The sequence below is a fragment of the Pteronotus mesoamericanus genome, unplaced genomic scaffold, assembly GCF_021234165.1.
Source record: "Pteronotus mesoamericanus isolate MK-2021 breed Mesoamerican mustached bat unplaced genomic scaffold, CSHL_Meso_final contig_55, whole genome shotgun sequence".
NCBI classification, from domain to species: Eukaryota; Metazoa; Chordata; class Mammalia; order Chiroptera; family Mormoopidae; genus Pteronotus; species Pteronotus mesoamericanus.
Genome location: NW_026555198.1, coordinates 4,232,024 through 4,244,006, shown reverse-complemented (window position 1 = coordinate 4,244,006; position 11,983 = coordinate 4,232,024). Strand labels below are relative to the sequence as shown.

At 42.1% G+C, this 11,983-nt stretch overlaps 1 protein-coding gene across 1 annotated transcript; it reads left to right on the top strand.

Moving 5' to 3' along the window:
• The first annotated feature begins 1,695 nt into the window (after nucleotides 1-1,695).
• LOC129075532 (clumping factor B-like) lies at nucleotides 1,696-2,521 on the top strand. The gene is made up of 2 exons (XM_054579600.1): nucleotides 1,696-1,845; nucleotides 2,039-2,521. The coding sequence occupies exons 1-2, from the start codon at nucleotides 1,696-1,698 to the stop codon at nucleotides 2,519-2,521; spliced, it is 633 nt and encodes a 210-aa protein (XP_054435575.1).
• Nucleotides 2,522-11,983: the final 9,462 nt, after the last annotated feature.

The following is an 11,983-nucleotide window of genomic DNA, read 5'->3' as shown; positions in this document are numbered from 1 at the left end:
GAAAACTAAAAATGGGTCTGCCTTTTGACCCAGCAATTCAACTGATGGGAAAATACCCTAAGAATCCCAAAACACCAATTCAAAAAAACCTCTGCACCCCTATGTTCATAGTCGCGCTATTTACAATAGCCAAGTGCTAAAAACAGCCTAAGTGCTCATCAGTAGATGAAAAGGATTAAAAAACCATGGCACATTTACACAATGGAATACTACACAGCAGAAATAAAGAATGAAATCTTCCCTTTCATGACAGCATGGCTGGAACTGGAGAGTATTATGCTAAGTGAAATAAGCCAGTCAGTGAAAGACAAATACCATATTATTGCACCTATAAGTGGAATCTAATGAACAAAATTAACTAATGAACAAAATAGAACCATAGGCATGGAAACATGGAGCAGATTGAAAGTGACCAGAGGTGGGGAGGGGGACGATGGTGGAAAGAAGGGGAAGGGACTAGACAAAGAACATGTACGAATGACCCATGGACATGAGCAATGGTGTGGGAATTGACTGTGGGAGCTGGGGGTGGGATGGGCAGAGGAGGGCAAAGGGGAAAAATTGAGACAACTGTAATAGAATAACAATAAAAATTATTTAAAAAACAAAACAAAACATAGGTAGGCATTGCAGTGCATTATTCTCAATAGCCCATATAAGTAATGCAAGTATCCATCACTACATGAGTGGATATAGAAGATGTTATATACACACACTGCATCGTATCACTTATATGTGCATTATTTAAAAAAGAAAAAGTGAAACTCATTGAAATAGAGAGTAGAAAATTATTAGCCAGGGGCTGCAGGGTGGAAGAAATAGGAAGAGCTTGGTAAAAGGGTACAAACTTTCAACTATAACATCAATAACATCTGAGAATTTAATGTTAAAAAACAACAAAAAAAAGCAACCTCTCAAGGTTCTCAAAGACAAGAAGTCTAAAAACTTTCATAGCCAAGGGGAGCCTAATGAGGCATGGCATGATGACTAAATGTCACATGCATCCTGGATGGGAGCCTGGGACAGAAAAACCACATTAAGAAAAACAAAGGAAATCTGAATAAAGTACAGACTTTAATTAATAACTGTTTCACTGTTGGTTCACAAGTGTAACAAAGGCACCATGCTAATGCAAGATGGTAATAATAAGGGAAATTGGGTGTGGGGCATATGGGTATTACCTTCACAGTTTTTCTGTAAATCTGAAACTGTTCTAAAATGAAACATGCACTAAAAGCTCATGAAATACTAGATGATGACTAGAGATAGGAGACAACAGAATGAACCAATGAATGGAGACGGCTGAGGGGAACGGCTTAGAGGAAACACCCTCCCCCTGCCCTGTGCACCACAAGCACCTACCTAGAGGAGATGAGGAAGAGTGAGCGGTCACTTTGGGAAAACGCTTAGGGGTTTTGAAGAAGCTCCACCTCGGTCTAACCAGAGCAGCCAAACTCCTCTGCCCCCTCCCTTCCCCCTCTCCCCTCCCCTTCTCTCCTCCCCTTCTCCCCTCCCCTTCTCCCCTCCCCCTCCCGGATTGTGAAGGGTGGGGCTTTGTGATGTCACCCCGCACCGTGGTTACCACTGGCGGAAGGAATTTCTGATGGCCCATCACAGCCGAGGGTGGGGCTCCTCAGTGTCCTGGACGGTATATGTACAGGTCAGGCGCCCTGAGTAGGGCGCTGCGGCTACCCGATGGCCAACGAAACTGAGGAAACGATGGAGCCTGTTCCAGAGGAAGAGACACCCACGATGGAGCCTGTTCCAGAGGAAGAGACACCCACGCCAACCACAGGAGTGAAGAGGAAGAGTGATTCCCAGGTCGCAGACGAAGGACGGAGAAAGGTCAGACTCCCCTCCTCCTCGGCCCCCTCCTCTTCCCCACGGACCCCCCCCCGCGAAGGCTTCTCCCCTGCCCTCGCCTGGCACAAGCCCCTCCTCAAGTCCCTCTCAGCCTCCTCCCATCCCCTTCTTACGGGTTTCCCACCCACTTCCCCCAAACCAATGTCTTTCCGGGTTTGTCTGGTTTCCCTCCTAGGCTCTGAAGTTAACAGAGAAGGTGACTTCGGTCCTTCGACAGATTGAAGAAAAGCATAAGGGAGGGAAAAAGCCGAAGATAATCATCTTGTGCTACAGGGGGTGTAGAAAAGTCAGCGAAAAGCAGCCCGACGCGGATGAAGAAAAGCAGCCCGACGCGGATGAAGAAAACCAGCCCGACGCGGATGAAGAAAACCAGCCCGACGCGGATGAAGAAAGTCTGCCCGACACGGATGAAGAAAGTCTGCCCGACACAGATGAAGAAAACCAGCCCGACACGGATGAAGAAAACCAGCCCAACGCGGATGAAGAAAACCAGCCCGACACGGATGAAGAAAGCCAGCCCGACACGGATGAAGAAAGTCTGCCCGACACAGATGAAGAAAACCAGGAGGAGGCTCCCTCTACAAGTGACGACGCCTGTGACCCAGAAACCGAAGACCCTTCCATAGATGCTGCGTCTCTGGAAGAAATGCCAGAGTAATGGTCCCTTATGTGGAGACCAAAACGGAAAGGGTCCCCTGTCCAGACCCAAGGACGTCATGTGGCGTTAATGAATAAAACACTAGCATGTGTGAAAAGGAAATGTGTTTTGTTCTGTGCGTTCTCGGAAGACGGGGAGGGAGCGAAGGAAGGGGCAGGCCTGGGAGAAGGGGGGAGGTGGTGTCCTCCAAGTCTGGGGACTAGACCAGCCAGTCCACAGTTAGCCAGACACGGAGAACAAGGACTAGGTGAACACTGAAGAGGGATTTTTCCTTCACAGTTTATCATACGGGCAGGGGTGGAAAGAAACTGGTGTTTTGTGTGTATTCCGAGTGTGGTGGGCGGGGGGGAGGAGGCGGGAATGGGGGAGCAGCGAGGTGATGTGGGGGGAGGCCAGTGTGTGATAATGAATCCGATTCCATTTTAGATGTTAGACTATTGACAGCTTTCAGCCTCACTCCTTTCTCTTCCACTTCTGGCCCATATTTGGACAAGCTGATTTCAAACAAACAAACAAACAAACAAACAAACAAAAAACAACCAGGCAGTTACTGAGCATAAAATGGAAACAGATATGCCTGAGCTACAGCACTGGAACTATTGTGTTGTCTACATTCCCCATAGTCAAAGTACTCATTGCCCTAAAATATCTTGTAGTGCATATGGACAATCTGACCCAATAAGTAATAAAATTAAGTGTTCTGCACTTAGAATAAGCTTTAAAAGTATTACCCCATGGATCTTCTTCTCTACTTAGAAAATAAATAATGCCTTCCACCCTAGTTTAAAAAGGGCCCAATCTAAATGAAAACAGGGCCTTCACAGATTGAAACTCATTATAAAAAACCTATTTAGAAAAGGTATAATTATTGCCCCCCACTGCTTCTGAATTTAACAGCCACATTTGACTTGCTCTTAAACCTGGAAAGCACGAATGGTGCCTCAGTGTGAATTTTTGTACCCTTAATGTCATGGTCCCAACCCATTAGGGATCCATATCTAATATTAATTACTGAAATTACTGATTCCACCCAATAACAAACTGGTAAATTCTTTACAGTCACAGCAAAGTATGAGTCACTGACATGTTCTACTCAGTGCCTATTTAAATAGCCCCCAGCTACACTTAACCTCTCCTTTTAAAGAGACATGACACATCTGTACTTGGGTACTCAGTGGGATACCTCTCTACTCCTTTCAGTTATCTCACGTAATCTTTGCAGACAATATCTAACCACATCTAGCTCTTTCCAGGTACATGGGTGTGACATCACACTGATGACATCTCCTTTGAGAGGCTTCATTTACCTGGACACTGAAACAGAGGAGTGCACAGAAAAGGGATGATCCATTACCCCACACATAGTACCAGGCCGCACCACCTCGGTTAGGTTTTTCAACATCATTAGTTAGGCTGAGGGCTGCTCTAATCCTGAGTGTGTCAGGAAACAGCTTTTATCCTTTTTAGTACCCATATTATTAAAAGAAACCCACCATTAGTTGCCAATGGGCTTCCTTCAAGGGACTACCTTCCTCAGCCCAATGATATATGATTAGTGTAGCAACTGGTGGCCATGTACTAGACTTTGCTACAAACAGAGGCTCTCTCAGGTCCTGAATCTGTGACCTCTGTAACCAGCTCCCCATTATGCTTTGATCACGGAGGCAGCATTCTGCAAGCTCAGCACAGCTATTTAGGCATCCTTGCTATAGGATGGAACCAGAACTGGGTCCTGAGCCTTCGTTGTCTACAGGAGAAGGTAACTCCCCCTGTGCCCAGTCTCTTGCCATGTGCCACAGTGCTGGAAGAGGTCACTGCTCTCTCAGAACCCCTGGCTGCCTGGGGAGCCTCTTAGGATCAGCAGAGTGAATACCAAAAAGAGTCCATTTACTGAAGCAATGATTTCAACACTCTCACACTTTAAAGGAACTTGCTTGAGAGCTGCTGCTTTCTGTCCCTTAATCAGGATGTTCCTGGTAAAGGACAGGACCAAGGGGCAGCTCAATTGGCTGAACTTTAGTCAGTCATCTTAGCACTGGACGTCTTGGCCAACAATTGGCCTCATGTGTACATTTTTACAGCTCTTAGGAAAATTGTATCAGTATCGAGCACTCAACCATATTTACTCCTGCTGAAATTCATTAATTCATTCATATCCTCAACACATACTGAGCCCATTCTCTGCACCAGGCCTTGTGCAGCCATTATGGACAATACAGAGCTTATGGTTCTAGTAGTGACCATAGCAGCCTACTCCACAAGGGTGACAGTGTATAAAGTGACCAACGACACAAACAATGTATACAAGTATTCAAGAAAAAGAGATCATTTCCAACTTGCATAACCCAATATGAACTGTGGTTTGAAGAACTGGTAGCATCTGGACATGGAAAGATAGGGGTTGAAAGTAGGTGAGGTAGAGCCTTCCAAATGGAAGAAACAGCATAGATGCAAGGACATGTAAATCAAAGACCCAGCAATTGGATGAATGGCAAAGTTTATACAAGATAAATATTTTAAGTCACGATAAATGCTGAAGACATTTTTCTCATCTGCAAGCCATTTGGCCTGCCATCTTCTAACCAGTTGGATTATTTTAGGCCTCACATTTAGGAGGGCCCTGCCTGGGCCAGACCTATATGATGAGACATCGTGAAGGGAAATACCTGCACGGAGCACTCCTTCTCTTTATTCCCATCCCTTAGAAAAGAATAAGTTCAAACAAATAAATTGACACATGTGATCAAGAAGTCACTTTTACCCCAAAGTGCCAGAGGAAAATCTCTGCCACTAACAGCCTACTTCCATTACTCTCATTTACCTCCACTTTTTTCCCTCCTGGTCTCTGCCTCTGCAGGATTCAACTCCCAACTACTCAATGGAATGAATTAAAGTACAAATCACAGCCATCTGCTTTCCACTCTACCCAGAAAATCACCCAGTTTTTCACTGATGCCTAACAGTCTTAAATCTTCTAGTCAGTTTACAGTAAATATATGTGCAAAAGACTGCAAAATCCCTGCCTCATTTTCTACATTAATGTAGGTGGGTGATGGGAGTTTGAATTTTAACTATGGATACTTTCAGAAGAATAAAATACCTCAGGGCAAAAAAGGATGGAACAAAAAAGATAGAACTCCTTAGTGATTTTAATTGGCGTATGCATAGAATTTAAACAGCATCCATCTAACTCTACCACACAAAACACTGAGCAAAAACGAGAGCTGTTTTCACCCACTTGAGGCCTTTGAGCTGAAATAAGAATGAGCATTTGGCATGGGTGGTAGTACACGCTGACTCATGCTATTAGGCAATTTTCCCCCCTTTGGAATAAAAATGTCAATTAGTTCCTTTGCCAGAACACTGCAATAGGGCATTTTAAGCCACTTCTTTTCCAAACCTCTTTTGTGCAACCTTTCTCACAAAGATTTGTTGTGTGGGGCAGTCTACATACGGGAGGAAAGCTGTGACTCTGAGGCAGCAACCTTCAGAGAAGACAGGAACCAATAAAGATCTCACCTGAGAAGGGAAAGAAAAGGCCTAAAAAGGGTACACTGGTGGGGATAATGGACAGCTCAGTTGTATTAGCATTACTGCCTTGGCTGTGCACATCAGCAAGATCACCTTTCAATTAGTGACTTGCTACTTCATCCATTTATGAATGAGCACGTGGTTTCAGCATACGGCTATAATTTCTGCTTCACTCAAAATCTTGTAAAGAGTTGAGTCTCTTTATAAAGGGTTTATATTGACTTACAGGTCATGTAGTGTACAGATCAGGAGCACAGGTGCTGGTGGATCACTGCCTTGATTTTTGTCAGTGCTACTAATTATCTGTGTGCTTTTGGTCAAGTTACTTAAGGTCTCTGTGCCTAAGATTCCTCTTCAGTTAAATGGGGCTAATACAGTGCCTACCTTCAAGGGTTATGAGGCAAAGTACATAGGTCAATACAGAGAAAGTGGGTAGAGAGCAGTGCCATAAATAGCAGCAACAGTGATGGTTATAAAAACACAACTTCATAAAATTGTAAGTCAAAACAAACAATATAAATTTGTCTCCTCAAGTACACACCTCAATGGAAAGTCATTTATCTGACAGACTCAGCAATCTAGAAAATGTACTTAAATCAGAAAGGAGTAAAGCCTCTGAAGAGTCTAAAATGAGGTTGCAAAGTTCATGTTCCACACATCTGCCCTTGGCTCAAGGATGGGCTCTTCCAGCCGTCATTCAAAGTCTGCACAATCTTTTTTGGGGGGGGATGGGGAAAATTTTACTGAGATATTATTCACACACTATACAATTTTCCTTTTATTTTTTAAAGATTTTATGTATTTATTTTTAGAGAGAGGGGAAGGGAGGGAGAAAGAGGAAGAGAAATGTCAATGTGTGGTTGCCTCTCACACACCCACTACTGGGGACCTGGTCTGCAACCCAGGCCTGTGCCCTGACTGGGAATGGATCCAGCCACCCTTTGGTTCAGAGGTCAGTGCTCAATCCAGTAAGCCACACCAGCCAGGGCTCTTCCTTTTAAATTGTACAATTAGGTGGGTTTTACTATATTCACAGAATTGTCTAACCATCATTACTTTCTAATTCCAGAACATGTTCTTCAGCCCAAAAGAAGCCTTGTACCCATTAAGCAGTCACTCCCCATTTCCTCCTCCCACCAGCTCCTGGCAACCCCTAATATGTTTTTTTGTGTCTATGTATCTTGTTATTGTGGATATTGCATATAAATGGAATCATGTAAGATGTAGCCCTTTGTGTCTAGCTTCCTTTACTTACCATAATGTTTTTAAGATTCACTCATGTTGAAGCATATATCACTACTTCATGCCTTTTTGTGGTTTTAAAGATTCTATCATAGAGATATACTGTATTTTGTATATCTATTCCTCACTGATAGACATTTAGGGTGTTTCTGCTTTTTGGCTATTATGAGTCATGCTGCTATGAACAAATTTTTGACAAGTTTTTGTGTGAACACTTGTTTTGAATTCTCTCAGGTACATACATCGGAGAAGAAATTCTGGGTTATGTGACAATTTTATAGTTTACCTTTATGTTAATACCAGACTTTTTTCCAAAGAAGCTGCATCCTTTTACATCCCCATTAGCAATGTATGAAGGTTCCAATTTCTCCACATCCTTGTCAACATTTGATATTGTCTGTGTTTTTTTTTAATTTTAGCTATCCTAGTGGCTTGTACTTTTGTTGTGCATGTCTCTGATCTCTAGTAATGTTGAGTACCTTTCATCTGCTTATTGACTATGTATATAGTTTTTGGAGAAATGTATATTCAGATTATTTGCTAATTTTAAAAATTAGGCTGCACACTCTTGGGACAATCCAGAAACAAGCTGCAATAGCCGGTTTGGTTGCCCTAAAAATTAGAACTGACACGTCAGGGTGAAGAAATCAGTGGAGGATATGGCTGCTCACAGGGAAATATGGTGTAGGCAGTGAGGGAAGAGGTAGAACAAACAATAAACAAAAGGAACTGAAAACTCTTAGCAGCTATTTGTGGGAGAAGAAACTAGTCTGAAAATCCTTAATATCTCTGTGGCTATATAGTTTAATAACACAATGCTGGAATTAAAGAGGGAAGTCAGAAGGGAAGGTAGAGTTGCTGGTTAGTCCTGGGGCAATAATACCACAGGATGCCCTATTTCCCCTCATTTTCACTCTCAGTGGTGAACTTGACTTTATAATTACACGGACCCATCACCATCTCAATGGTGAAATTAAATGGAAAAGCACAATGTATTACAATTAATATTTGCATTTTAGAGCACCTACTGTATGCCAGGTCTTGTACTAAGAATTTTATACATATTATCTCATTCAATCCTCATAATGTTCCTATAGTTCCAGGAATATCCTCACTTTACATAATCTGTGAAGAAAACTGAGACTCAGTAAGGTTAACTTGCCAAATGTCACACAGTCAGTAAGTGGCAGAGCCAAGAATTAAACCCACAGCTCTTTAATTCTAAAGGCAGTCAATTGTCCTCAAGGCTGTCCATTGATAATAATAGCTAACAATTATTGAGCCGTTACTATCTGCCAAATATTCTGCTAAGTGCTCATTACCTCATTGAATCAGCACAACATTCCTATGAGATGGAGTAAATATGCAGTGGGTAGGAGAGAAAAGTGAATGGCAATGGCATGAGAGTGAGAAGTAAGCTGATCACAGAGGAGGAATGCTAAGTCTTCACAAAGGTGAAGCAAGTCAGTTTTCATGAATCGATTTCATCTATTTAGTTGCCACAGAGCTAAACAATAGGCCCAGTATTGTTTCTTGAGTAACTAATACATGTGAGGTACTTTATAAACATTAAATCATTTAACCACCACAACAACCTTTAGCAAATTAGTATGACTATATTGGTAACAGGTGTGGAACAGGGTCCAGAACTTAGAGAGACCAGGAATATAGGATATTCCCCATAGACCTGGTTGGGGGATGGGAGACGTGGAGCAGGGCCATTGAGAGTTACTTTGCATATCAGTAACAGCAGGCTAGCTTCATAGTAATGTTGAATAATTTGCCTGGGCCAGGGAGATGAGTGTAACTAGCTGGGAAGCTACAAAGAGCTTTTAAAGTGTCAGAACCATAAACCATAAATAGTTTGACCCATGATATTGCTGGGAAGCAGCTCGCCAGTTACAGTGCCTGCCCAAAGAGCTTGGAGACAGTTCGGTTTCCTCTAGGCCATGGGAACATGCCTGCCTGGACTAAATATGGCAGCCAAGGAAAGCAGGAAATACAGGAGTGCTAGTATGTGTAGCCAATTGTGGAAGGAGTCAGAAACGGGGTTATGGGGGAGGATCCAGACCGTGATTTAAACTAAGACGCAGGTAGCCATGTGCAGCAGGACCATGTGGGTGCAAAGAGGGTGTGGAAGGACCCTTGCCAGCCAGCCATGAGGAGGTACCATGCGGTTTTGCATTAAGAACTGGAGATCACAGCGTCACAGCTGATGGTACTGGGAACTAAGGGAGACCTGCCTGGCCAAGCAGACTACTGGGAGGAACTGAGCGAAGTGAGCCACGGACTCCTTTTTTTTTCCTGGAAGGCGGTACCTCTCACTGGCATGCTCTGAGACTGACCTGACTGGGCAAAGGGATGGCGGGGCAGGACTGTGTGTGTTTGTGGGCATTCAAAGGGAGTGGGACTTAATGGCAAAACTCCACCATTACTCTAAACCTGTATAACTTTTAATTAAATAATTCCCTTCCTTTTTACCAAACTCCGGTATTGAAAGCCACAGTTCTTATCAGTTGTGGGCAATAGAACCCAGAGCAATAGACCCAAAGGGGTTCTGTAACACGACCAGTTTACAGATGTGGAACCTGAGCCTCAAAGGGTCGCATGACCTGCTTAAGGCCACACAGAGCTTTTAAAGTGTCAGAACCATAAACCAAGTCTATGTGACTTCAAAACCCTGGCTCTTAATTGCTACACTCAGGATTGCAAGCTGGTCCATTCAATGAAGAATAAGTACACAATTGAAGGCAAAAAGAAGGTAATGCCTGAACTAAATGGACTTAAATAATCCTCAAAGTCAATGCCATGAGCTGCAAGAAGAGTTTGCTTTTGTCCCGCTCATTGTGTCTCCTTGAAGTGGCAATGTCACATCCACAAGTGCAGAATAACAAATAAAAGGAAAAACATAGATGAGAATGTTGACAAGCTTCATCCCAGACTGATCCCAGACAGCCAAAGAGTACCCCTCCCTTGTCTCTCCCTTCAAGCTACCCACTTAATGTCTTCCTACTTAATTCTCTTACACGAGCCCCACAGCCTTGAGAGTTGACAAACACTTTGCCTTCCCAGGCATAATTCTGACATCTCCTGACTTTTATTATCCCTTCTTTGGCCTCTGTGAAACCTCAGCCCACATGAGGGGTATTTTTCAAACACTGTTTAATGAAGAGGTAGAACCTTTATTTTGGTCCCAAATAAAATCTTATCTGTAACTATAATACACAAACAAATATAAGCCAAGCTCATTAACAGTGGAGGAGGAGGTTCAAGGAAAACAATTTAGACACTAGTCACACATCTACAAAAGTCCCTGAGATGCTTCAACATGGGTGGGTAGCACACGGTTCCCCTATCTGGACAAGAGCAAGAGTGAGATTGTATTTCCCAGTAGATCAGTGATCTCTCTAAGTAGAGATGCACTACGCCTCAAAATGATTCTTTCTTTTTCATAAACTATCATTCTACATTGTAATGAAAGTGGTTTTCATGCTTAAATTGTGAGGCCAGTCTCATTGCTTTGAAGATTAATTTGCTTTAATATGTATATACAGAAAAGCCAGTTATGAACTCCTAGTCCATTTAATGTTCTTGTTTGTTTTAATAATTCACCACTACTGATTTGACAATGCTCCTGAGAGTCTTTGACTTATTTCACACCCAAGTCACATTCTTGTTTATCCTCTCAGAAATACATATGTTTTATATATAAAATATGTATCTTATGCTTTAATTTACATTTTGATCATTCTGTCTGATTGGTGCTAAGACACCATGGATTATAAAATGCCCAACTATTTAATGTAACACTAAGAAGCACTGATCAATTCTAATCTTTATTTTATATTTATGGAAAGAGATATTTAGACTTACTTGGACGTAGATGCAAATGTTTCTCTCTAGTGCATGGATAACAAAAAGGTAAATGAACTAAATTGGCTGTGGTATTTTTAAGATAATACTTATTCAGATTTGAACTTTTCAGAATCACTTTTTAACTAAGTCATTGACGATTCTTTTTTTTTTTTTTTTCAAATATTTTCTTTTGTGCCACAGTGCTCTACTGGTGTCTCTGGGATTTTATTTGATGCTGCTGATCCGTACTCTATGAATATTGTTGCACATATTCAAGAAAGCAAATTACAACACAACCGTCACCAAGTGATGGAATGTGATACATATCTTTCCATAACATGAATGGGATTATATACTACATATTGTTCTGAAACATTTTCTCTCTTAATATTTATTTTAGACACAATCTATATTCATACATATATATCCATACTACTTTTGTGTGAAAATATCATAATTTCTTTTACTAGGAACTTAATTCATTTTCCCTATAGTTTTACATTTTTTAGGTCTTAAAAGTCACTTATATTCACCCTGGTTGGTGTGGCTCAGCGGATTGAGCTCTGGACTGCAAACAAAAAGGTCACTGGATTGATTTCCAGTCAGGGCACATGCCTGGGTTACCGGCCAGGTCAACAGGTCAATGTATCTCTTGCATATAGACATTTCTCTCCCTCTCTCTCCCTCCCTTCCCATCTCTCTAAAAATAAATAAATAAAATCTTTTTTTAAAAGTCACCTATATCCCACCTCTTAATTGTCACTTATATTCCAATGTCCCAATATCCCCTGAGGACTGATGAGCACACACAAAACATTTTCTTTAAAAACTGGT

Excerpts from the sequence above, each read along its gene's own strand:
- LOC129075532 (XM_054579600.1), top strand. The coding sequence starts at position 1,696 with ATGGCCAACGAAACTGAGGAAACGATGGAGCCTGTTCCAGAGGAAGAG. Across the intron at positions 1,846-2,038 it reads CAGACGAAGGACGGAGAAAG|GCTCTGAAGTTAACAGAGAA; the intron begins GTCAGACTCCCC and ends TTTCCCTCCTAG.